Genomic DNA, 27,803 nt, shown 5'->3' on the forward strand with positions numbered 1-27,803 from the left:
AACGCTTGTTGCATCGACCAGTGAGTTAATTTGAGGCGTAGATATGTCGAGGCCAACGAGCTCGGTCTGTGTACGTTTGTACGCGGTACTTTTTATATTTTAGATAACCTTTAACGACTTGTACGGTTGGATATAATAACTATAATATCTGAACATGTTTTTATGCCCAGTTTATAAAATTCTTCTATGACCTGTGAAGTAAGGTAACAAACTGATACTCAGCAGTGAACTACATATTAAAAAATCCATACAATAAAAATTAGCGAACGCTTTAACGTTGACAGACGCTTTGGTCGAACCGACCCTTAATCAGTTATGCACTAGGGCGATGTGTTTTGAAGTGGGTTTTATCGAGATGACGTCACGGTACAGGCGACATAAAAGCTGCGCGCGAGTGCTAGCCGGTTGTTTACGTAGTAGCGAGCGAGGGAACGCTCGCACATTACACTTTTAACATGGAGGTATACAATGCTCCCCAAAATGAAGACAATCTGTCGTCTTCGCCACCAGACAAGGTAAGTGACTAAGCTTAATCAGCATATTTGTACATATTTATAAATCAGGAGCGTGATTCATTATTAAAATAAAAGCTCTTTTTACCACGTGTATCCGAGATTTTAAAGATGAATTCGGCAACGGACGTTTTACTTTTTGGGTAGATCAACTCTTTTATTGTGGTGTCAGCCAGGAGACAACAGAAGAACAGAAATTAAAGAAATAATACGTACAAGTACAGGTACCTCCACACACACATAAGGTGTTGTTTCTTTATTATGTGTCATATTTTTACCTAAGTATCCTGCTTTTACTGAATATGAATTAAGAAACTTATTATATCGCTTGCTACTAAATATCCAGCCATAATTAAATTATGATCCACATAAGTACTTATAATATCAGCTCAGACAGCACTGCGACTCATATAAATGTTGTGAATTATAATTGAATAACTCCCAGCGCTCCATTTATATTCCCTTTTTTCTCTGTAAGTATGTAAATAAATCCGTTTATAAACATTGAGAAGCATCATTACCATAAATTACACTTATTATCGTATATTCAAGAAGGTTAAGTTGATAATAGGAAACCCAAAATAAACAAGCAAAAGCATTACTATCTACTTAACTAAGGTACATACACGATATAACCAGCGAACGAAAAAAGCATGGAAGACTAACTTCAAACAAAATGTTATCCTAAAAGGGGTTCCAAAATTAAAATACGCATGCTCACCAGCGGACTAATTGCAACTCGTTTAGGTATGGGTTTCTTTGACCAAGATTATGATTGATCAATTTCACCAACCAGAAATACTATTGATCTATTATATTATAAAATTAGTCGCTCTGATTGGCCGTAACACTTGACAGTTGAAAATACATGACAATGAAAACTGTCTCTTAGTAGACGGTTTCATGCAATATAAATAGGCGTCATTTAATCGATCTGCAAAATATTCCTATTTTGATGAACAAAAATATATATTTGGTCATCCAAAATGTATACTTGGTCAGCAACTTAAGGTTAGCAAGTATTTCTAAACCAGTTCGCAATTAATGTCACACAGATCGAGCTGCTCTAAATTTATTTGGTTGGCAAATTAATTATTTAATCGGCACTCGGCAGTAAGCGTTCCCCATTAGGCTGAGAACGCACTGCGATGATATTATTGCGGTTTCAGAACCGCAAAAAGTGTAACATACGGCATGCTTCATAAGCGCACGCACTTAAAAGACTGAAACCGCAAGAAATTAGACTGAAACCGCAAGAAATTAATCGCAGTGCGTTCTAAGCCTTAATCAAATTTTGTTAAGCAATCAGTGAGTAAGCGATTATTCCATTTTGGATCACAATTTAACTGATCCGCAGAAATTGGTCAGCTGAAAAATCAGTTGATCAGTAAATGTCTAACCAACCTAACCAATGCTGAATAGCTCATATTTAAACAAAAAAATATTGTCCATCATTTGATTACTTCCCTTTCATTTTGTCCTTCAAAAAACTTACTGCGCAATAACTTTGTTTTCTAGAAGCAGTTGGTTTCTATGAAGGTCGCAGTTCTAACCTAACCTAACCCACTTCTAGTAGCAGTTGGTTTCTGTAAAAGTCGCAGTTCTAACCTAACCTAACGTAACCCACTTTTATAGTAGCAGTTGGTTTCTGTGAAGGTCGCAGTTCTAACCTAACCTAACCCACTTCTCTAGTAGCAGTTGGTTTCTGTAAAGGTCGCAGTTCTAACCTTCCTAAAACACTATTCTAGTAGCAGTTGATTTTTGTGAAGGTCGTAGTTCTATCCTAACCTATCCCACTTTTCTAGTAGCAGTTGGTGTCAAACAAGTAATCATCGAATGAAATGCACGCACACGATTGGCTGCTCGTGTCACGTGGACTGTTTTCGCTCCGCCTACACTGCCGAGACATGTTTTTTCTACCAGCCAATTTTTTAGTTTTGTTAATATCGCAGTCGGCAGCAGATTGCAGCGTGCCATTACTGCCTTACTGTTGCAAATGTCAATAGTGATAGCGCTGCCAGGATTTTTGACATTTGCGGCAGTAATGCAGTCGGCAGTAATATCGCAATTGGCAGCAGTATTGAAGCACGACATTACTGCCTTACTGTTGCAAATGTCAAGATTGATGTAGCTGCCAGGATTTTTCACATTTGCGGCAGTTATTCATTCGGCAGTAATATTGCAGTAGGCAGCAGTATTGCAGCGCGACATTACTGCCTAACTGTGTCAATTGTCAAAATCGATGTCACTAAAAGGATTTTTGACATTTGCGGCAGTATTGTCGTCCTGCAATAGGGTAAAACCTCCAGTGAATAAACACTTAAGCATTTTTTCAATTTCAAAAAATCATTTCTCAGTATTTATTAATAATTGTAATAATTAAATGCAATTTTATCAATCCTCATTTAATGAAGAGGAATATAATTTCTACGATTTTTTATTACTTTTCTAGTTATTGCGTTATAGACAAGTTTATCAAAAAGTACCCAAAAACCTAGTGAATGAACAAAAAAACTAATGAATGAACACAGTAAAACCCAGTGAATGAACATAATTTCGATCTTTTTAATCAGCATTAAAAAGATCTTTTTAACACAAAACCCGTTTCCAGCTCTATTCTAGTAGGTATAGCGAAAGCGTTCATATCTTTTTAATACAGTTGCTCAAAAAGTGCTACTTTTCGTGGCTGTATAGCGTGCGGAAAGTTGGTTTTCGCGAACTAGTGCTTTTTACTTTTCCAATTTTTTTAAATGTTTACTTGTTCCAATTCATGACTACTTATTGATGTGTTAATATTAGTTTCCTTTAAACGTCGTAATCAACATAAAAACCTACTGTTAATGTGAGAATACGAAAAATATGCATATTTAATATTTTATTACTTACCTCTTCATCATTATAAGTATTATAACACGTTTATTTTTTAATGTTCAAAAACCGTTCTTATTAAGTTGTCTGAATGGAACGGAAAGCCTTTGACAAGAGGCGTATTTTCTTACTGCAAGAATGTTTTGAGTTTTCAAAGGCAACATTCGATATTGTTTTTATAAATATACGATACACAAATAATCGTAAATAACGATATTTAGGTAATAATAGTACAATGTTTTAATATTTACAACTGTTTCTGTCTTATAGAACATTTGAAAAAAAAAAAACTTTCATTGAAGTGGGTTCAATAATAATAACAAAATCTATTCTAGTCGAATAAAAGCTAGAAAAACACCTCTTCATAATGTCAATGTCAATGATGTCAGTGTCACAGAATTAATAATATAAAAGTTTCGAATTCCATTCCTTACTTGTTGCTTTTCTTATTTTTCGCAACTGTATTAAAAAACGTCGTTAGATACACATGCGGATATGTCATTCTTCACTCGTCCCGAGTCTTGCCACGAGCCGTAGGCGAGGCGAGGCGTAGACATACTTTCCGCACTAGCATCGAAATGTACTATTTTATCCCCTCCATTTGATATTAAATATATAAGAATGTAATAAAATGATGGTTATTCACCAATAACACAGAAATCTGTTATATATTAATAAGAAAAAGAGAATCAATATTTATAACAAGAAACAACGTGCATATTTTGATGAAAAAAGGTCATACTCAGCAAATAATGCTTAAAATAATAGACTTTTCATTCCGTTGTTTGTGGTTACATTGTTCATACATAGAATTAGTAGAAACCCAATGAATGAACAAGCCAAATTTTGTACTGTTCATACATAGGCATGAAAAATCTAGTAAATGGACTATAGAAATTTGATTTGTTCCAATACTGGCTGAATGAATCAGAATCGTTTTCTATGCAGAATCACAAAAAAACAAGCTCAATAATACCATTTTATTTACGTATAAATTTTGAAAAAAATTAAATTTAGACGACACCAGTAAATGAACACCCCGTTCATTTACTGGTTTCAGAACATTTGATAAACAAAATTCAAAAATTCAAAATTCAAAATGTTTATTCTGTAAATAGGCTTAAGCTAGCTCTTTTACATGTCAACTTATAACTATATATAGGTATACATCAATATTCTATTTTAACATAAATGCATCCTTATCTTCTACGAATTCCTTAACCGTATAATAAGCTTTTTGTAAAAGCTGTCGTTTTACAATTGACTTGAATTTATTCATTGACAATTTCGTTAAATTAGTTGGTAACTTATTATAAAAGCGCACACTGTTCCCCATAAATGACATATTGTTTACTCTATTTAAACGGAATTTCGGAATCGCCAATTTATTTTTATTTCTAGTGTTAAAATTGTGTATGTCACTATTCAATTTATACATGTCGAGATTTTTTCTTACATACATTATATTTTCGTAAATATATTGACAAGCAACAGTGAGAATATTGATTTCTTTAAATTTATCTTTAAGAGATATTCGCGTTCCTAAATTATATATGTTACGAACAGCACGCTTCTGTAAAACAAAAATTGAATTAATGTCAGCGGCTTTGCCCCACAATAAAATGCCGTAAGACATGACGCTGTGGAAATATCCAAAATACACCAGCCGTGCTGTCTCAACATCTGCAAGTTGACGGATTCTTTTAACTGCGTATGCCGCTGAACTTAGTCTACCTCTCTCTAGTAAGCCAGTAATGGGACTATAAAAAATAAAGACTTAATCGCATAATACGCCGACAAAGTGTACATTTATAGGTTTAACTCTTAATCTACCCAAATAACTAAACTTTGTACAGGTAAACATTAAATAAGCACTTCATATGTTGCTCCAAACGTACACTGTTCTTATCTGGGATCTAATTTTTCCATACAAAACTTCAAAACCAGAAGCACGTAACCTTCAAACGCCAGTCACATTCAAACTGGTCGAAAATAAATGTATCACGGGTTGCCATTGCATAGGAAATAGAGTTGTTAATAAGAAAAAAAATACGACTAATGGTAGAAATTGCTATATTTCTTATTTTAGACAAAAAACGTGATTTTGTTCATTCACTGGGGGGGGCGTTCATTCACTGGAGGGTTTACCCTACTGCTGCAATCGACTTCATCACTTCAGGAACTTAAAAATACATAGGTCATTATCTAATACAAAATCTATCAAATTTGGCTATATAAAAATGTATCAAAAATTATCCGTTCCGTAGAGCTGCGCCGCAACCACTAGAACTGGTGAGGGCCGCATGTACTTGTAGCGGAGCAACGAAATGAGAACCTCCTCCTTTTGAAATCTTGAAGTCGGTTAAAATTATAGGTTCAAAATACAACAGAATGGAAGGCCTTTTTACAGGCCTCTAGGCTGCGAAAGGTTAAGTGTTCTATCTAATCAGCACTCGTGCTAGAAATATTTACAATATCTTTGACCTTAGTACAGATACTTTTTACAGTTATCACAAATTGACTGATTATAAACATAACAAATTGATGCAAAACATTATGTTATTGCTTTGTTCTTGTATAATTATCGACACAGGTAATAAACTAATAAGTTCAATTTTTTTTTCCTTTTGATGTTGACAATTGAGTTATACTTATATTAAAGAAAAAAATAATAGTATATTTCAATGCAAGTGTGGAAAGTGTGTTATTATTCACGAGTCGCGACATGTCTTTTATGAGCCGTAGCTTCGCTCAGGAATTAAAACAGTCCTGAGTGCAGCGAGGGATTCAAGCTCGCCCAATACGAAAACAGCTTTATCCCAAAGGAGAATACTCTACTTTTTGCGAGACAATAAAAAGCAAGGCTACTTACTACTGTTGTTTTTATTAAAACAAGTTAAATTATAATCTTTCAACTTCAACCTCCTGCTACTGCAGCGTTTTGCAACACTCGCGGCTATTGTTATATTTTCTTTGTTTTGCGTATATGGCTTGAAGTGGCTAGTTCGATTTTCAAATAAGTTCTAATTTCGCCGGGTTGTATAAAATGTGATGGGTTGATACCTGAATAAATAACATTTTTTAGGGTTCCGTACGCAAAGGGTAAAAACGGGACCCTATTACTAAGACTCCGCTGTCCGTCTGTCCGTCTGTCCGTCCGTCTGTCCGTCTGTCCGTCTGTCTGTCTGTCACCAGGCTGTATCTCATGAACCGTGATAGCTTGACAGTTGAAATTTTCACAAATGATGTATTTCTATTGCCGCTATAACAACAAATACTAAAAACAAAATAATATAAATATTTAAATGGGGCTCCCATACAACAAACGTGATTTTTTTGCTGTTTTTTTCCGTAATGGTATGGAACCCTTCGTGCGCGAGTCCGACTCGCACTTGGCCGGTTTTTTTATCTCATAATATAATACAGCTTTACCGAGTAGTAGCGCTACATACTTATTTAATTGTGTACCTATGTGTTTAAGGTAACGTTGCAATTAGGATAGTCAGGGTAATTAGGGTAGCAATGCAATTGATGAATCAATCAAGACTAATGTATTTTAGAAGTTTGATCTGAGAGTGTGTGCCTAACTTAGTTAAAAAGCCCTTTTATCTGCCACGGGTAAGGACGATACCTAGTAACAGTACGAGTTGTATAATATAGTATACCTACTCGTACTGTTATATTATGTTATAACATAACATGTTATGTTCTACGGTATAAGTAATATGTCGTCAATGCTCTGAATTAAACACAGCGATTGATCGGGGTTGGAGGTTATCTCGTTACTAATTCTTGATGTAACCTGAATTCATTATTTTATAGGGTGATACGTTATACGTTATCAATGAGAAGTTCGACATTTATGATTTATGAATGACGACAGGCTGACATTTATCATAATTATAAATAAAAGTCACGTAGGGAATGACATGACACATGTTGAATTTTATAACAAAATCTAGTAAAATTTAAAAAGAAACAAATTTTAAAAGAAAAACAAAATAAAATCCAAAAAATAAGTAAAAACTGTATTAATTTAATTTCAATTATATTTAAAAAAAAAGGGCACAAAATAATTTGTATATACCCCACCCGTTATCCTTGTCCAGTCCCTATCCCGTCGTAAAGCAAATTTCTGAACTAAACATGTCTTTTTTGTTGGTTTATTGTTTAGCAACTATATACGTAGACGCAATATTTTCTTGTTTTCCATACTAAGATGGGTTCTCAGTTGGACGATGACGTCATGTTCACTTATCGGTTCGCGAGTGAAGTATAAATTTACGGCTGTCTGACTGTCATTTCTGACTATAATATTGATTTAATGCAATGGGCCCTATATAGACATTTGATCCTACAAAAAAACCTGATCGACTGATACTATTATTAATAAAAAAATGTCATCAAGCCTATTCTAATAAGGACTCCTTTCGCTCCTAAGTTTTAAAATTTGGTGCACTAATTCGGCATCATGAGGCAATTTTGATATCCATCCACACTTGTACTTAATTTACCTTTTTTTTTCAGCCAAAATTAATGCACGGTGGAAACTACATAAAAGAAGGCCGTGATTCGGCCAAATCTACGTGGTTATTATTTTCTGCTGAATCACCCGACCAAGCTGGTTGCTTGGCCAAGTTTCTAAGCATTTTTTCTTCTCATGGAGTGAACCTCAGCCACATTGAGTCCCGGTCTTCAGCCAGGCGCCCGGGGTACGAGTTCATGGTAGAGTGCGAGCATGGCACCGGCGACTTTGGGGCTGCCTTAGAAGACCTAAAAATGAACGTGGGCTACCTTAACATCATTTCCAGAAATTACAAGGACAATAGATGTAATTAAATTATTTAACTAGAGAGAGATATCCAAGTATGAGCTAATTTAAGTACCTATATTAATAAGTTTTTGACAAAAATTTCCTTTTTTTTTTTTTAATAAAATACAGAGTATTCTTACAATAATCATAGCCCCGCAAAACTCAATAAAGAGTTTGACTGTGGGGTCATCAGTCTCTAGTTACATATGTACTTAACTTAATTTTATAGTAGTGCAATTACTACAAAATATTGAGGTAGTGTATTTTTAACATAGATTTAAATTTAGACTTCCTATTTTCACATCTTATGGCTTCGGGCAAACTATTAAGCAAATATGGAATTCTTTTCCTAAGGGTTCTATCCCCGTAGTAGTTATTAATTCTAGGAACGCATAGTTTGCCTGAAGTCACAGCCTTTGTGAGTGTGATTAACTGGTGTTAATGCATCCTCTGAGTTAAGCTCCTGCCGGCCATGGACATAGTGACATGTATAAACATCTAAGTGTGCTAATAGGAACTTTGAACTTTAAGTGAAAGAATTTACCTAATAAAACTAAGTTTTTCATAAATATTTTTTTTTGGTACAAGCTTCTATCACTGACTGTACTTTTCTTTCTACAGGCAATTAATAATCATCGAGACAATTCAAACAACCCCAAACACGATAAGGTTGCGTTGTTTTATCACCGAATACCTATATGGCCACCTCCTTGCTGTCTCCATAATCAGATCTCAAAGAACATAACATGTTATGAACATAGATCAACTCGATGGTACCATAATATTGCATTGTGACCCGACTTATTTGCATACATCTATATGCAAATTTTCGGCTTCACCGGGAACCGGGAAGTGGGTCAAATTTAACTCGCAAGATTTGATTACAAACAGACAACGGGACAGATGAAAGTAAATAAAAGCTTGTTAAAAATCCGGGAAGTGGTAGTCGTAGCATCGGACATTGTATAACGATGGGTTTTACGTATGTGTGTATGTTTGGCTCAAATGTTGCAAGCTAATAATGCTTACCATTATTCTATTGCGCTGAAACTTCACATACGGGTTGTTACAATTGTCTCGATGATTTACCTATTGGTTGCATGTGGAAAGAATAGTACAGTCAACGAAAAAAGCTTGTAAAAAATAAAATTTTGGACAGAAATCTTGCTACTTTTACACACTTTTATTTAGCTTGACCCTGTATCTGTAATCTTTGCACCTATGAACCTATACATATAATTATGTATATGTGTGCTTCAAATCTTGTAACTTAAACCTGTAGGTACCACTTCTCTGTATCTGATTCTGTTTAAATTTGGAGTAGGTACATCCGTAATTCCAATGCTAATAAGGTAGCAAACGAGTTTTGGTTTATTAGAAAGGTCTCGAGAAGTACTTGATATACAATATACATGCTAATGAGATGAAATAGGTACAGTCAGCAAAAATATTTTTGACAGTATCTTGTTTATTATTAGTAGGTATTGATAGTTTTGATCAGCAACGAGAACTTGCATGTAATATTAGATCATTCAGGGTTGGGCAGTATTTCAATTACATGTATTTGAAATAGGTACAAATACGTGTTTTGTATTCGTATTTCAAATACTACTTGGAAAAGTATTTTGTATTTGGTATTTCAAATACTGCACTCACATGTTTTTAGTATTTCGTATTGCAAATACTCTTCAAAATACATTTTATTAAATCCCTTGTTCCCATAATGGAACGTCTTTTTTTATATATATTGGACGAGGGCATATACAATGCGATGGCTACCAGAATCCTGCTACATAGGGGACTGGAAAATGTTACTATAGTAGTTTATAAACTACCTTACGATTACAACGTTGGAGTAGAATTTATAACCCCTAAGAATCGAACAAGAATGATGACAATGTCTTCATCGACTTCATCGTATTTGCTGATTTTAGGTACATTATATAACAACATCTATATGGTGGAATTAGAATTTCAGTTTTATAATGATAAGGGAAAAGAACTAAGCGTTCTCAAGAACGCTAGGTATTATAGTCCGTGGTGCACACGGCATAAAAGTGCGATTTACGGCAAATGATGATGATGATGATGGAATTTTATTTTGCACAGTTGCTCCTTTTGACTCACAGATTAATTTACTAAACTTGACCACATATCAAAACTTTATTTTTTACAAATTTCGGGGGCACCCCCCTTAAATCAAAATATTGCATCAAAAATTCGATTGGCTCCCCTTCCTAAATCATTATCTGAGTCAAAAGGAGCAACTCTGCAAAAGGAAATTTCATCATTATCGTTTGCCGTATAATTAAGTGTACACCACGGACTATTAGGACCTTCATAACAATCCACCAGCCAGCCACCACCAGCTGGTGCTGCTCCGCTCCAGCCTAGATACAATTTTCATTGTCTGGATATATTAGTTCAACTTCTGGGCGGAACCTATCCGACAATAGCCAGGGATATGTTTTTAGGAAGATTCGTTAAAAAAAATTAATTAAAAAAAATATTTTGAAAGGTATTTTATATTTGAAATACATTACTTTGAACACTGTAATTTGTATTTTGTATTTCAAATACTTTCAAAAACTTATTTTGTAATTTGTATTTGAAATACGTTGAAGCCAGTATTTTGGCTAACCCTGAATGCATTGCCAATTACTGCAGAGCAGAGTAGCTCAGAGTACAATGAATTCAGTCGGTCGACCATATACCGCAACGTAACGAAAATCGCATGCAAGTTCTTGATCCGTCTAAATGAGCCTTTATTTTCACATCACGTTCTCGTTTACGTGCTTAAATGTGACAAAAATACAAACATTAATAAATAAATAAAAAATAAGTTAAGTTAATATGTCTCACGATAGTTTAAATTCGAAAATAAAAAAATCGTTTAATTCAGACCAGGAGATCCATATTGTTGTTAGTAAATACACTACAAAACATACATCAAAAACTAAAAACTGATTTTTGTGTGGGTATACCTGGTTGCTGTAGTGACAATAAACATACCTACACCTTAAGTACATTTTACCCAATGGCCGATGTAGGTACATAATAGTAACTGTCATTTGTATTTTTGTTACAGCTGCCGTGCCGTGGTTTCCCAGACGTATTCGTGACTTGGATAGATTCGCCAACCAAATTCTCTCGTACGGGTCGGAGTTAGATGCAGATCACCCAGGCTTTACGGACCCCGAGTACCGCGCGCGGCGCAAATACTTTGCCGACATCGCTTACAACTACCGGCACGGTCAGCCGCTACCGCACGTCAGCTACACCTCGCAGGAGACCGCCACTTGGGGTGTTATATTCAGGAAGCTCACTGAGCTCTATCCGACGCATGCTTGCAAGGAGCACAATCACGTGTTTCCTTTGCTGATTGAGAACTGCGGATACAGAGAAGATAACATTCCTCAATTAGAGGATGTATCTAATTTCTTAAAAGGTTAGCTATTCACATAATTAAGAAACATTTTTCCTTTGCCTTCACTTAAATTTTAAAGAGATACTATGAAGTAATAGAAATTGCAAATAATGTAAACAGACCAATTTACATACTTTAATAACTTCATAATGTCGCACTTTTTAAGAACAACCATGAGCTTGGCAACAGTGTAATAAGTTACTTTTTAGTCAAGAGATCTGTGAGTTATCTTATATAAACCTACCTTTAAACGAGCAATTCTTATATATATATATATTAGGTTTAGGGGGCTCGGAGTTCGCACTTCGGCCAGCTCGGCCTTACCTGCTTTTCTGTCTTCCGTGTACGGCTCGCTGTCTCTCATCGGTGTCATTCTAAACCTTCCACAGATACTCGATGATCAGGTAGCGAGCCTCAAGGAGGCCAGAGAAGCATGGTGCCAGTCGTGCCCGAGTGCGGATATCCCAGACGCCAAGCACATTCAACGGGCGCGGGACTCCCCTCGTCTAGAGGTAGTCCATGCCTCAGTTGTAGAAAATAGCCCAGACGACTTTGAACGCGCTCGCATTCTGGCGGTTTCGGCCCCCAAGTCGGGCCACTGGTTACAGGCTCTCCCTTCTAAGGCAATAGGCACGGTTCTGGACCCAAGTAGCTTAAAGATAGCAATAGGCTTGAGGCTTGGGTCCAGAATTTGTGTTTCCCACACTTGTGCCTGCGGCAAAGGTGTGGACCAGCTGCGGCCGCATGTATCGCCATGGCACTATCAACGATTTGTTCCGTCGCGCGCTTGCCACCGTCTCTGTGCCTGCAGTTTTAGAACCAGTGGGCATGGCTAGAGACGACGGCAAGCGTCCCGACGGAGCCACGTTGGTGCCGTGGAAATTATGTATATCGCATTTTTTAGTTTTTATATGTTTTCCGAGCAAAGCTCGGTCTCCCAGATATTTAATATTTAATTGAAAACAACCATTGAAAAATAGTAGTTTATGCAACTGATACGAGAGGCCTGAAAACACAAGTGTGGTTTTATGAAACGAGCGTCAGCGAGTTTCATAATAGAATCACAAGAGTGTTTAAGGCCTAATTATGTACAGTTGCATAAACTACTTTATCTACACACATAAACAATGTTGCGTTTATGATTGCTATACATTTTTTTAAATAAAATGTAAGGAATCGAATGGTACCGTTATTTTTTCCTATTTGAAAGTTAAAAAAAAGTTTTTTTCGAAGAATTGAGGTCTTGTATTTTTTTATTATTCCCATGTAACATTTTTAAGTTCCCAATTTATTGTGATAAATTGCTCATTTGCTATCTATCTAGATTTAGTTATAAAATTCAACTTGTGTCAACTACCAACTACCCTATTACTGTACTGTACCCTGTGACTGTACGTTTCTTTGTTCCGTGCCAAATGGTTCTCGTGTCACAGTTGTCACGTAACAGCTTCTACTTGTTTGCAGACTGCACCGGCTTCACCCTGCGGCCAGTAGCGGGGCTTCTATCGTCGCGCGACTTCCTCGCGGGGCTGGCCTTCCGCGTGTTCCACAGCACGCAGTACATCCGCCACCACTCGCGGCCGCTGTACACGCCGGAGCCTGATGTCTGCCACGAGCTGCTCGGTCACGCCCCGCTATTTGCTGATCCTGCCTTCGCTCAGTTCTCGCAGGAAATCGGCTTAGCATCTCTCGGAGCTCCAGATGACTACATCGAGCGATTAGCTACCGTTAGTTAAACACTTTTTATATTTAATATCTATTTTTACCGTCGACACAAAAAGAGGGGTGTTATATGTTTGACGGCAATGTCTGTCTGTCTGTCTATATATCGGTCTGTCTGTGGCAGTGGCATCGTAGCTCTCAAATGAATGGACCGATTTCGATTTTCGATGCGGTCTTTTACGTGAAAGCGAGTTTCCTTATGGTGGTTCCTAGCTATATTATATTAAAATCGATCCCGTAGTTTGAAGAGTACCTATCAGCTATTTTCCAAAATAGTTTTTTTTAATTTTATAGTTATTTTATAAACTCTTTCTTCGATATTTATCTACTTCCTTAGAGACAAGGTCAGATTAGTATATTAATTAATTCATGAGATGTTTTTATTATTTGTTGTCTGTCGTTGAGATTTTATTTATTTAAATGGATTTAAACTATATTGACAGTGCTTCTGGTTTACCGTGGAATTCGGAGTGTGCCGACAAGAAGGCAAGCTGAAGGCGTTCGGGGCGGGGCTGTTGTCGTCGTTTGGCGAGTTGCAGTACTGCCTGTCGGGCAAGCCGGAGCTGCGCGACTTCGAGCCCGAGCTCACCGGTGAGGAGAAGTACCCCATCACGGAGTACCAGCCCGTCTACTTCGTAGCTAACAGCTTCGAAGATGCCAAGGAAAAAATGATGTAAGTTATCGTACAAGTCCGTTAACTCTCAGGTCATTAATCTCTGTTCTGCTTTCTTATTAACTCACAAAAAGTTTTAAATTTACTGTAAAAAGTTAAATTGTCTCGATGTAAAATAAGCCCTGATTTAATGATATTATGCTTAATATTCGGTTAATGACTATATTGCGATTTGACTTTTTGTCATAATCTAAATAAAACAAATAAAATATAATCAGAATTTGAAATTCGAAAACAAGTTTGAAAACAGATCGTGACACCGTCAGTTCTGATGGAAATTATATAGAGTTGATAATACCAGTCATATAAAAATTATACAATTGGAAAATTGTGATATTATTGTTATGCTGGTATTAACTAGGTACTCTATATAGTTTAAGGCTGAAAAGACGACTGCACTCTTTAGGTGTTGGATTGCAACTAACTCAGTAAGAGACTGTCATTTTCTCTTATTTTTTATTACGCGATTACGACCGATTTTACCCGAAAAACTAATGTCATTCTGAGAGTTAACGGACGTAGGTATTTATGTAGTACTGTAGTACCTACATATTTTCACTCGCGCTCTCGTCATCGCAACTATCTTTCGACAAAGGCAGAATACCGTAAAAACTAGTTTCAACTAGTGAAAATGGGTTTTTTCTAATCAAAACTAGTTTTAACTAAAACATTTTGAACTAATTTTGAGGAATATCGCGGTCGCCGTCGTGGGCGGTCGTGTCATCTAAAATTCTGAATTTATTGTGAAACTGTCAAACCTACATTAGCACTTTTAGGCGAAGCAATAAGAAGGTATAGAGGGAAATGCTAGGAACACAATTTTTAACTTCGTAACACTGGGCCGTCCGACAGGACACGGTCCTGCTAAGCGGCCCGGGTACGCTCTTTTCACTTCGATCTTCATCCATTCTCTCAAGATGGCCAAACTAACGTGGTCTGTGAGCTTTAGTCTCCCGATAGTACCTAGTTAATACCAGCATGACAATAATGTCACTTTTCATTTTGTATAAGTGGCCATGTCGCTCAGACGCATAGTTTCCGAGATATAATCGAAAAACCGAAAAATTGAACCTTCAAACCCCCCTCTCCCCCCCAGCACCAGGGTTACGGCCGGGGACTTTTGATATGTTCATCTCCTAACTAGTCCAAAAAAAGCTACGAAGTTAAAAATTGTGTTCCAAGCATTTCCCTCTATACCTTTTTTGGGCATTTATTTCCTGGCCTATTTTCAATAACTGTAAGTTTTACACTTACACGTTTTGCAAATCAAAGTGTATAATGGGAATAAAATTATGCAAACATGGGAGATGCATTTAATAGAAGTTCTAGGACTCTAAGGACTCCACGAATACGGACTGACGGAAATCTAGTTTTAACCAGTCCAAAACGCGTTTTCACTGAGGCGTAATGAAAAACTAGTTTTAACTAGGGAAAACGCGTTATCACAAAAAAATGATTTTTACGGTATCTCTCTCTTTCTTCTTTAAGAATAATAGTACATTCCTACAGAGGCTGGGAAGTAAGGGGTTGCCGGCCGAATGCATATATACGGCCGAACGTAGTGAGGCCGGATAGTTATGAGGCCGACAACCCCTTTCCACGCCGATGTATGTATAGTGCTTTTCTCAAACATGCAATGAAATAAAAAAAGAAATCTCCACGAAATTAAAGTTTTATTTCTAAAGAAACTAAAAGTAAACGAGGCACAAAATATAACTACCACCTATACGTAGGTATCTTTATCACATGTGTCGTATATTTTACACATGTAGTTTATCAATTTATTACACAAATTTTCAAGATATATTTATGTATCTTTGATTTTTTCGCCTTGCATCCGTCTGACTGTAGTTTTAGCCACATAACTAAGATTACATAGTTTTTTATGTTGATATTATGCTTCACATACATCGTTGCCTTACATATAGTGATTTTTGTATTTTTATAAACAAATCCAGCACTTCCATTTTAAAAATTGACATTTGATGAAGTGGAACTGCTGATGATGATCAGAACGGAACTCTTCAATGACGCATAGTTCACGTTTGGCGATTTGTCCTCTTCGTTATGTTTGTTAAGCAAGTTAGGTTTTCAAGAAACATTTTTGTCAAGCTCGAGTTCTGATGATGGGATCCATGAGGAATCGAGGGAACTCCTCAAATGTGAAAAGCATACATATAGCGATTTTTGTATTTATATCAACAACTCCAGCATTTCCATTTTAAAAAGTGACATTTGATGAAGTGGAACTGCTGATGATGATCAGAATGGAACTCTTTAATGACGCATAGTTTACGTTTGGCGATTTGTCCACTTCTTTATGTTTGTTAAGCAACTTAAGTTTTTAAGACATATTTTTGTCAAGCTCGAGTTCTGATGATGAGACCTACGAGGAACCGAGGGAACTCCTCAAATGTGAAAGGCATACATATAGTGATTTTTGTATTTTCATCAACAAATCCAGCATTTACATTTAAAAAAGTGACATTTGATGAAGTGGAACTGCTGATGATGATCAGAATGGAACTATTCAATGACACATAGTTCACGTTTGGCGATTTGTTCTCTTCCTTATGGACCCAAACCCAAACTTGGACCCGGACTCGGACCCGGACCCGGGTCTGAACATGGACCCCAACTCGGACCCGGACCCGGACCGAACTCTGACCCAAACCTAGACCCGGACAGCCGGACACGGACCCGGACTCGGATCCGGACCCAGACCCGGACCCGGAAATGCTACTAGAAAAGTGGGTTTGGTGGGTGGGTGTGTTTTGAACTGCGATTCTCACAGAACAGAACTGCTATCAGAAAAGTAGGTTAGGTTAGGTTAGAGCTGTGACCCTTTACAGAAACGAAATGCTACCAGAAAAGTAGGTTAGGTTAGGTTAGAACTGCGACCCTTACAAAACGAAATGCTACTAGAAAAGTGGGTCGGTTTACCTCCTTTTCTACATAATTAGGCAAAAGATGCTGTCTTTTTCATTTCATTGTCTGGAATCTAAGAATGCTTTCAGCGGCATCCCCCATTGAAGTCGGTTTTTTTTTCTTAAAAATTATTTTGTTCTTATTTACTGCCAATTTGGTTTGACCAACTATAAATTTGCAATTCAATATTATTGGAATTTGTTAATAATGTTTTATTTATGATTTTTTTGGGAATTTTATACCTACAAATAAAACTGCAAAATATATCAAATTCTTCTTCTTTGTTTGCCATGCCCTAACGGACGTCGGCGACCACCTTTGCCATCTCTCTCCTGTTCTTAGCCATTTCTACCAGCATGGCTGCGTTATCGACGTTCGTCCATTTTTTATGTTGTCAAGCCAGGTGACCCTCCTTCTTCCTCTTCCCCTCTTGCCATCAATTTTTCCTTCTAATATTAGTTGTAGTATATTATATTTCTCATTTCTGTATATGTGTCCAAAATATGATATTTTCCTTCTTTTTACCGTGATCAAAACTTCTAACTTTTTATCCATTCTATTAAGTACTTACACATTCGAAACTCTATCGGTCCAGGAGATTTTTAACATACGCCTATATAGCCACATTTCAAATGCTTCTATTTTCTTTTCCATAGCCTTATTCAGAGTCTACGTTTCGCAGCCAAAGAAAAGTACTGATAGTACATAGCATTTCACAAGTCTCCAACGAAGCTTTAGGTTGATATCCTTGTTGGTGTAAATAGACTGCATTTTCACAAAGGCGTTTCGCGCAACCTCTATCCTGACACGTATTTCCTGCTCCTTGTCCCAGTTCTCGTTCAGCCAGCAGCCCAGATACCTATACTTTTGTACTTTTTCTATAGGTGTATTATTTAATCTTAAAATGTGTGGAGTTGTATTAGATTTGCTTACTACCATAAATTTAGTCTAGCTAATGTTAATTTTCAACTTGTAATGATTTATTTTCGAATTTAAACGCTTTAATAGATGTTGTAATTCTTCAGCACTATTTGCTAGCAGGACGGTGTCGTCTGCATATCTTAGATTATTAATATACTTCTCACTACATTTAATGCCTATATCAACCCCATCAAAGGCTTCTGAGAAGATACGTTCGGAATATAAGTTGAAAAGGCTCGGGGATAAAATACATCCTCGGCGGACGCCTTTTAATATTTCTAAGTCTTCGGTGGCTATATTTCCGACTTTGATGTGAGCAGTTTGATTCCAGTACAAATTTTTAATTTTTCGAGCGTCTTTGCTGTCAATATCTGTTTGATAAATTACTTCCATAAGTAGCTGGTGATTTACGGTGTCGAATGCTTTTTCGAAATCGATAAAACACAAAAACACGTCTTTTTGATGCTCCAAACAGTTTTGTACCAGCACCTGGACCGCTAGCAGAGCTTCTCTTGTTACTAGACCGTTTCTAAAGCCAAATTGAGTTTCGCTGATGCAGCTATCTATCTTACTAAATGTTCTGTAGTGTAATATAAATATGCCATGATGCTGTGTCATAAATATATGTGAAATGGAAATAAAAAAAGCCACTTCCCGGCCTAGGCCTGCAACTTTGTATGAAATTTCATTACAGACCTCTCGTCTAGCCGCGCCTGAGACGTGATACTTCCCAGCCTAATATAAAGAACGTAATATCAATATTGCATAGCATGTTTGAGAACATTTTATATAATGCTTATTGGAGTTACTTTTGTTACCTTACAATAACACCATTTTTTGCATTAAAAAAATTGTAGGAAGTGAATCAGTACGTAGATATATATTTTGTTAAGTACCTAATAATGAGATCTATACCTTACCACACACAACCACACATAACACTGTATGTGACAATTGAAAAGTCATTCAATTATTTACTGTATTCTAGCGCAATAAAATACAATTTAGAAATGGTTTGTCCATATAAAACACAATTGTTAAGTTGAAGTGTGTTTTGACAGGCTCCATCTTTATATAAGTAGTATGCTTAATATATTTTTATTAAATGAGAAAATAATTCAAATAATTCAAATATTATGATACGAATTAATATGATAAAGGACTAAAATGATGACGTTTTTGTTTTAAGTAAGTACGCGTCTACGATTCCGCGTGACTTCGGTGTCCGATACAACCCGTACACGCAGAGCATAGACATCCTGGACTCGGTGCGGCAGATGAAGGACCTGCTGCGAGGCATCCACCAGGACATGGAAATGTTGCTTAATACTATGGAAAAGTTATAAGTGCATAATCTATAAGTTAAGATTAGCGTTACGTATTTTTAATAATCAACAATTTACAGTTAGTTTTCCACGAAGCGACTTCGTTTAAATAAAAAAGGAAAAAATTGGTCAGCGTCTCTTAAGATAATGGCTATCATTGTTAAGTAGGTACTTGAAAATAGTTTAGATGTATAATTATGAGACTGTACTATACTTCCTAAGAAACTAATATGAAAAGAAGTCTTCAAATCTAATCACTGTATATTTCGGGGAGAGTCGGATATATCGTACCGCCGGTTAAATCGTCCCACCTCTAGTTTTCCCATTAAACAACCTAGTTTATTTACACGTTATGTACCAAACAGCTTAGTGCTCTAATGGAATTAAGCTCAATAATCTAAGCTGAGACAAAATATGATTTACGTGGGAATTGATCTAACTTTTGATGTGGGTTTGTGACAACATAACTTGTGATCTAGATAAGTTAAAAATACGCAGTAACCAGTATTTATCTACAAATATAAATGGGTTAAAAAACAGTTCTTTTTATGATTTGATTTTTGTACTGATTATTTAAAAAAATACCAATACAAACCAAGTATTTTTAGTTCGTATAAGTATGATTTCGGATGCTGGCAATAAATATTTGTTACTTAAACCTAAATTAAGGCAATACACTTGCCAAACGCTTCACAGATACCATTTTAATAAGGGTGGTACTGTGCTTCTGAAAAAATGCATGTTGAATGTGTTAATTTAATCCCAGAATTTTCGGAATGTATGTAGCCAAGTAACTAAACTTTTATATGCACAGTAAAATACAACCGTAACTATATCAAAAAACATAATATCCACGTTTAAATAAAAACTGGTACGATATATACGACTCTCCCCTATATACCTACATATTTATTACGTCACAATTGTTTTGTGAATGTGTGAAAATGTAGTTTATTTAGAAAAAAATTGCCATTCCAAAATAAATTCATAGAGCGCCTCCTTCAGTTTTAAAATCTGTGCTAGTACCTACTTACCTAAGTAGTATAAGGTATATAGGTCGTGCTCAACACTGAATGCAGGTAGGTACGTTTGGACACTAGGTATTTAAAAAAGTATTTAATTTTTTTATCAACATATTTATATTTAATAAATTTGTACAAGATTAACTTAAAGTACCTAGTACTCATCAAGCATATAATATTACAATGACGAGATGTTGAATCGCGTTCACATAACAACCTGGCATGTTTTTTGATAAAATGACTAAGTATCACTAGCTATTTACATAATTTAAACATCAGGTAATAAGGAAGTAATGTTCTATGATACTCGCTGGACACGTACAACTTAGAATAATACATACAATATACAATTGACAACTATAACTAGAATTGTAGACTAATCAGTTAGTGGAATTACTCGTAAGTATAATTAAGAATCACGTATCTAAAAAACCAGAACGAAGGCATTGGCACTTGGTTATCATTGAGCAAGGCTAATTTGCATAAAAAAACTTTGTTGAAGGATGTATATATAAGTCCCTAAAGTCCCTTATATATCAAGATCTGTTATATAAAACAGGTAATTAACTTGTGAGAATGTGTTATATTTATGTGATAATGTCTTAAGTAATGACTTTAATAGTTTAATTGTAGCGTACATATGGAAATTAATTCCGGAACAAAATAGTTTTATTTCATTTCATTTAATGATAATGACCATTACTTATTCTTAAGGCTCCGTCAAATTGACGCGGAAGCGATCCGGAGCGGTCGCAGAGCGGCGCGGTAGCAAGGTGGTGATGTCACATTGAGCGCGGTAGAAGGATTGTAAGCGTTTTGATCGCGGACCCGCGTTGTTAGTTACCTACGGCTACGGGTAGGCGGGCGCAGGCAGCACAGCCGCTCCGCTTCCGAACCGCGCCAATGTGACGGACGAGTCGAGCGATTGACCGCGACCGCGCCGCTTCCGCCTCGCTCGCTCCGCGTCGGTTCCGCATTCGGTCGGCGTCGGCGTATCGAGAGCGGATTGAACGCGGTGCCGCGCTTCGGCATTGTGATGTAGCTCATAACGTTCTGTGCATTCCCAGTTGCGCGGTACCGCGCGCAATCCGCGTCGATTCCGCTACCGCGTCAATGTGACGGAGCCTTTATAGTCTAAATAGATTGAGTAATAAATAAAAATATTGTATATAGTTATGTTTCATTTATCATGTTGTGCAAATGTTAACAGTGAGCTTAGTGAATATTGTTACAAAACCCTTCGTATGTATAAGCTCACTGATCAGTGCGAACGAATTTAAACCTATTGGATGGAAAACAATGGACTTAAATTCGTCCGCACTGATCAGTGCATAGACATACGAATGGTTTACTTACATTGTTTGAATGCGATGCGATTGACATTGTCTGAGATTGATTCCAACTTATTAAACTGAGAGCGAGAGATTAGATGATGGAATTGGATATCAATATATTTATGTAAGTATAATATCACTTTATAAATTATGTAGGTATTTACTTACCTATATGAAATAGTTCACTGAACAAAACTTAGGTTTTGGCACAAATATTGGATCTTTTACATAAGTTGGTAGAAGTGAAAAAGTACTAATTCTAGTGATTTTATTATTTGAAGCTTATATGTACTTACCTACACTTAGACGTTAAAATACATTCTATTCTAGGAGCTATTAATTCAAAGGCAAACAATAGAGGTTTTGAAAGCAAACGTAAGTATCACAGTTACTAAAAATAAATAAATAAATAAGTATAACTTTTTACAATAATTTAGAAATAGTTAATTTGATTAGGCTTTATTTTTATACATTGACTTAAATACTATTAATTTACATTAATTTTCTAAATATCTAGTATTTGTGGTTGATCTTCTACCCTCACAAAAGTAGCCAACCTCGAAACCAAAGTTGTAAATTCTGATTTTAAACAAATTACTCGTTTAAAGATACCTATTGGTTTTAATTTTAAACTTCACTCTGCATACAATGGATCGACGAATCTTCCGAGAGCTCATCCATCGAGGAATCCGTAAACGAAGTGCCGTCTGAAACAGCAAAAACAGTTTACGCTTCAGTAAGTAATATGTTAAATTGTCTACCGCTATAATATAAATTCAATTAAAGAACTACTTGAAATAAAATACACTTATAACATGTTACCTATCGGGACAAAAGGGGGCTTGTTCTGGAAGGAGTAGGTGAGGTGCAGGTTGATCGGCCGGCCAAACCCCACCGGATCCGTGTCCCGCGACATCACTGTGGACAAAATACAAAATACACCAACCTGAGAACGAGTCAAACACTTGTTAACTATTCACTTATAAAAAATACGTCAAATTTGTACTAAAGTCGCAGTGACAACATTTCGCTTAGCTACACAAATAAAATTCGCCTGAGGTACAATATCCCGCTTAGCCTGCTAGGGAGGGGGGGGGGGGCATCGGAGAGAGTTCGGCGCGCTACAAAAGTTTTCCCACTGCAATCTGTCAGCCGAGGAAATAATACTAACACTGGTTTTGTTTCCCTTTCCCAGTGTGCTGATGCTTCTTTTGGCGCGCGCGGCTGTTCTGGAACCAGACTTGCGTGACACGCTTGCTGAGCCCCGTCACCTGCGCGATGCGCTCCAAGTCCTGTCCGTCGGGGTTCGAGTCCAGTTGGAAGTTCGCCTGGAGAACCTGCAGTTGCTCCTCGGTGAAAGTCGTTCTTACCCGCTTGGCTTTGCTTTTGTGATAACCTTCAGAGTCGCAACCATCTAAAAAAGAGAGTAAATGATTATATTTATAAACTTAAGAACAATGAAAATGGGTCTCTGTTTTAGTAATTTTCATGCAGTGTCATCGCTTTAGAGCAGGTTTTCTCAAACTTTTTGCAGTCACGGACCATTTTCACAATTTAAACAATTCCATGGACCCCGGTCAAAAAATATTTTAGGAAAATAATAAAAACCCACATTTTCATTTAAAAATTTACTTTTATTATAAGTTTCATTACACTTAAGTAGGTCTCGTCAAACTTGACCTACAATATTTTCTAATAAGTATGTTTATAGTCATGCAAGTAACTGACCTACTGCGGACCCCTGATAAACATGCTACGGACCCCTAAGGGGTCCGTGGACCCCACTTTAAGAAACCCTGCTATAGAGTGTAGTTGGCAATCGTCAATTTAAGAAATGTCAATGTAATTAATTCTTATACCCATTTTACGAGGAAAAGAATGCATTTAGCACCGAGGTGTTGAATGTTGTACTTATGTTTGAAGTACTTATGCATGCCCATTATCACTACATAGTATAAATCAAAGTCGCTTTCCCCTGTCTGTCCGTCCGTCTGTCCCTATGTATGTTTAGATCTTTAAAACTACGTAACGGATTTTGATGCGGTTTTTTTTAATAGATAGAGTGATTCAAGAGGAAGGTTTATAAGTATACCTATAATTTGTAAAGGTTTTGTGTAAATTACTTGAACTACCCGTGCGAAGCCGGGGCGGGTCGTTGGTTAATTATAAATTTATATCGTTGCTGTGTAGGTATAGGTTAGCCTAAGCAGATAGCCATATAATGTAATTCAGTGAATATATGTTAATGTATCACCGTCCGAGGAGATGGAGCCGCCGTCGAGTGTCTCGAGGTAGTGCGGCTTGCAGAGCACGCGGTCCTCGTGCAGCGCGAACTGCTCGCCGGTGGACAGCTGGCGGCCGCACGCGTCGCAGGCGAAGCACGCCAGGTGGTACACCTGCTCGCGCGCCTTGCGCACCCAGTCCGACGACGAGATGCCCCGGCAGCACTTGGAGCACTTCGCGCCGAAACTCCTACGCAAATAGACCAGGGCTACTTCAAAACACGCTACAACTTCTATATCAGTAGACACGCATAGGAATACAAAAATTTTCAACAAGTTTTTATTTTTACGTACAGTAGGATTTACCTGGACGCTTATCTATATACTACTACTACTACTACCACAAAAGCTAGAAAGTTGAAATTTGCACATCAGGTTGCATTTATAAAGTGTACAAGAGATAAGAACCAATTTTGAAAAATTCAACTCCTAAGGGGGTTAAAAAGGGATGATAGTTTGTATGGGGTTCAAGTTTTATTTTAAGCTAGCAATTTGAAACTTGGTAAAAAGATATATTATTAGAATACAAGAAAACTAATTTCAGCGTTTTTGAAAATTCATCCCCCAAGGTGGTGAAAAAGGGGTTGAAATTTTGTATGGAGATCAAAAATTTTATCAAGTGCAGGACTTGAAACTTTGTATATGTGCATACTAATAGAATACAGGAAAAGTAATTTCAGCGTTTTAAAAAATTCATCCCCTAAAAGGGTTAAAAAGGGGTTGAAAGTGTGAATCCATTACAAATGCTTTGAAACTTCTTAGAAAGGCATAATAGCCGCTTACAAAAAAAAAATTCGACGTTTTTTGAAATTCAACCCCTAAAGAGGGTTAAAAAGGGGATGAAAGTTTGTCTTGTGGTTCAAATTTTATTATAAGCTTAGGAACTTGAAACTTTGCAAAAAAGTATTATATAAAAAAACAAGAAAACTAATTTCAGCGTTTTTAAAAATTCATCCCATAAGGTGGTGAAAAGGGGGTTGAAAGTTTGTATGGAGACCAAACATTTTTTTGAGTGCGGGACTCGAATCTTTTTATAAAGGCATATTATTAGAATACAAGAAAAGTAATTACAGCGTTTATAAAAATTCATCCCCTAACAGGGTTAATAAGGAGTTGAAAGTTTGAATCCATTACAAACGCTTTGTAACTTCTTAGAAAGGCATAATAGCCGGTTACAAAAAAAGCGATTTTGACGTTTTTGGAAATTCAACCCCTAGGGAGATTAAAAAGGGGATGAAATTTGTCTTAAGTTTCAAACTTTATTCTAAGCTAGGAACTTGAAACTTTGCGAAAAGGTATTATATTAAAAAACAAGAAAACTAATTTCAGAGTTTTTAAAAATTCGTCCCCCAAGGTGGTGAAAAGGGGGTTGAAAGTTTGTATGGAGGCAAACAGTTTATTGAGTGCGGGACTCTAACATTTGTATAAAGGCAAATTTTTTAGAATAGAAGAAAAGTAATTTCAGCGATTTTAAAAACTCATCACTTAAAGGGGTTAAAAAGGGTTGAAAGTTTGTATAGAGTTCAAATTTTATTTTAAGCTAGGAATTAGAAACTTCGTAAAAAGGTATCTCATTAAATGAGATTAGAAAACTGATTTCATTGTTTTTGAAAATTCACCCCCCAAGGTGGTAAAAAAGAGGTTGAAAGTTTGTATAGAGATCAAACCTTTTTTTTGAGTACAGGGCTTCAGTCTTTGTATAAAGGCATATTATTAGAATACAAGAAAAGTAATTTAAGCGTTTTTAAATATTCATCCCCTAAAAGGGTTAAAAAGGAGTTGAATGTTTGAATCCATTACAAATGCTTTGAAACTTCTTATCATAGTATAAATGGCATTATTTTACGGCAATAAAGTGCGTGTTCAGAATTTTTGAGAACCATGCACCTTACAGCATTTACAGGATACATGTATATTCATACATAAACGTAAATTGAACCTCCTGTTATTTATTACTCTATTAATTACACTACTTTCACATAGTAAATAATAAAAATATCACATTGAAACCCAATGCAATAACCGTTTACCGCGCCAGTTATTTGTAATATTATCCTGCAAAAAAAGACCATAGAATTAATACTTTACTAATAACGTAACAGTTATTATGATGCCAAATGAAAATGCAATGTCCATCTTACCCGCAACTTTGCAGTCTGGAATTTGAGACCATTTCGAATCCCACTCTCTCGTTTTAATACTCTTGTCTCTCAAATAAAAGTACAATTTGGAAAAAGAGCTTGTGTCAAAGATTTATTTTGACGAAAAATATTTCATTTCAAAATAATACGAACCAGGGTCATAAATACTGCGACGTCTGCGACAAAAAGTTAAAATTTATATTTTGCTGTTCCTGATGGTTAAAATATTAAAATAAAAACGCGAATAATATAATATATAACCCATAAATTGATACAGTAAACTCTTTAACCTCTCAGGAACAGAAAGAATAGGTTAGCAGTCATCAATATTCCCAAATTAAACGCTAACAATCGCATAGGCTAGGCGAGGCAATAGTTATTTGTTTTACAAGGCGGCAAACTTGTCATTTAACCTCTCGTGCTAATATTGATACCCAAGCAAGCGAAAGATTAAAAAATTGAATCTTGAGCGTTGAGAGGGTTTCAAGGCACGAGGGTTAAACAAATTTTGACACCGAGTGAAACACAACATTTTTCACCACACCACAAGGAAAATACTAACTGTAAAATATCAAACAAAATCAAAGCAAATCGATTCAACATGAATGTTATTAAAGTTTTATAATTCGAAATCATCATTTTAAAGTCAATTTTACCAGCAAACATAAGAAAACAACTCAAAATTTGCATTTGATTAATTTGCCTCACATGTGAATAAAATGCAACTTTCTTATCAGTTTTTGAACAATCAAGAGAGCCTTTGCCAGCTGGTGTGGTGGAAAATAAATAAAATTTTATTGTAATTTTAAATACTGAGGCAGAGACAAGGGTGAATTGCCAAAAACATTTACGTAGTTAAGCATAGTTAAGGACCTATAATTAGTCTTAGGTTAATTGATTCTATTGTGTTGGGACCAGGCATCGTAAACTGCGAGCGAAATCCATTGAAGTACTAGGGTTGTTACTTAGTCAAGTCAAAGTACGTCATTTCAATGGATTTCGCTGGCAGTTTACGATGCCTGGTTGGGACAATTAACTATGTAAATTATATTTTATTGTATTTATTTAATTCATATACGTTTATAGCATACACTAACACACTTTCATTCATGTAACTTAAGTAAAAATGATTGGAACACAATGTAATCAAATAACTTAACACTAATTGTGTACTATGTAAGTAAATTTATCTGCAATTCATCCACAAACGCATAATTTCAGCAAGAATTTGATTAACTAGGTACCAATTGATGTAGTGTCATAAAACAGTTACATAACAAAAATCCTGTAATAAAACTTAAAAATACATGTTATTTTATGCCAACCTCTATTTATTTCCCTAAAGTATTCGTGATAAATAAAAAAACACGTAGCAGCAGTTTTGCAAGATGACGCTTCCAGGACGCTTTAATACCAAGGAAAAGACCTACAAGTAATTAAGTAAAAAATAAAACAAATATGTTTGGCATGGTAAAATGACCTTATCATTTGCTGGCTGCTCAACTTACCTGATTTCTATTCCAGAGACCTTTGTAATTAATTACTGTTATCAACTTATCACTTATACCAGTTCTTACCGATTTCTAAATTTCGATGGAGGAGAGCTTTTTTATGTATTTATATTTTAAGCATGGGTTTGGTAGCTACTTTCCAAAAAAGTGACACACAAAAAGTGTCACTCTGTCACTGCCCCTTGCGATTACGGTGCGTCGACCTATTCTGAGCGTTGCGCCGCCGGTGTGGATTATACGCGTTACAAACATGCAACATGGGACACAAATGACACAATCACTGCGTTGACTGCGTTTATGACACGTTAGCCTATTTGGATGAGC

The 27,803-nt window shown here is 36.2% G+C and overlaps 2 protein-coding genes across 2 annotated transcripts in view; one reads left to right on the forward strand and one right to left on the reverse strand.

The window, feature by feature from the left end:
* Positions 1-401: 401 nt before the first annotated feature.
* Positions 402-20,118, forward strand: LOC134754333 (protein henna). Its single transcript, XM_063690601.1, has 6 exons — positions 402-515; positions 7,908-8,211; positions 11,282-11,641; positions 13,085-13,347; positions 13,786-14,015; positions 19,054-20,118. The coding sequence occupies exons 1-6, from the start codon at positions 456-458 to the stop codon at positions 19,208-19,210; spliced, it is 1,374 nt and encodes a 457-aa protein (XP_063546671.1). The 5' UTR covers positions 402-455; the 3' UTR covers positions 19,211-20,118.
* Positions 20,119-22,130: 2,012 nt separating this feature from the next.
* Positions 22,131-27,803, reverse strand: part of LOC134754392 (LIM/homeobox protein Awh) — a 126,431-nt gene continuing 120,758 nt past the window's right edge. The window contains exons 3-6 of the mRNA XM_063690697.1: positions 23,800-24,017; positions 22,717-22,959; positions 22,368-22,463; positions 22,131-22,252 (exon numbers count right to left, since the gene is read on the reverse strand). Coding sequence (XP_063546767.1) covers positions 22,173-22,252; positions 22,368-22,463; positions 22,717-22,959; positions 23,800-24,017 — 637 coding nt within the window. The 3' untranslated portion in view covers positions 22,131-22,172. The remainder of the gene's footprint in view (positions 22,253-22,367; positions 22,464-22,716; positions 22,960-23,799; positions 24,018-27,803) is intronic.

Source organism: Cydia strobilella, chromosome Z, assembly GCF_947568885.1.
Source record: "Cydia strobilella chromosome Z, ilCydStro3.1, whole genome shotgun sequence".
NCBI classification, from domain to species: Eukaryota; Metazoa; Arthropoda; class Insecta; order Lepidoptera; family Tortricidae; genus Cydia; species Cydia strobilella.

Coding starts and splice junctions, on each gene's coding strand:
- LOC134754333 (XM_063690601.1), top strand. CDS start 456: ATGGAGGTATACAATGCTCCCCAAAATGAAGACAATCTGTCGTCTTCG. Junction 13,348..13,785: donor ACATCGAGCGATTAGCTACC/GTTAGTTAAACA, acceptor CTATATTGACAG/TGCTTCTGGTTTACCGTGGA. Junction 14,016..19,053: donor GATGCCAAGGAAAAAATGAT/GTAAGTTATCGT, acceptor TTTTGTTTTAAG/TAAGTACGCGTCTACGATTC.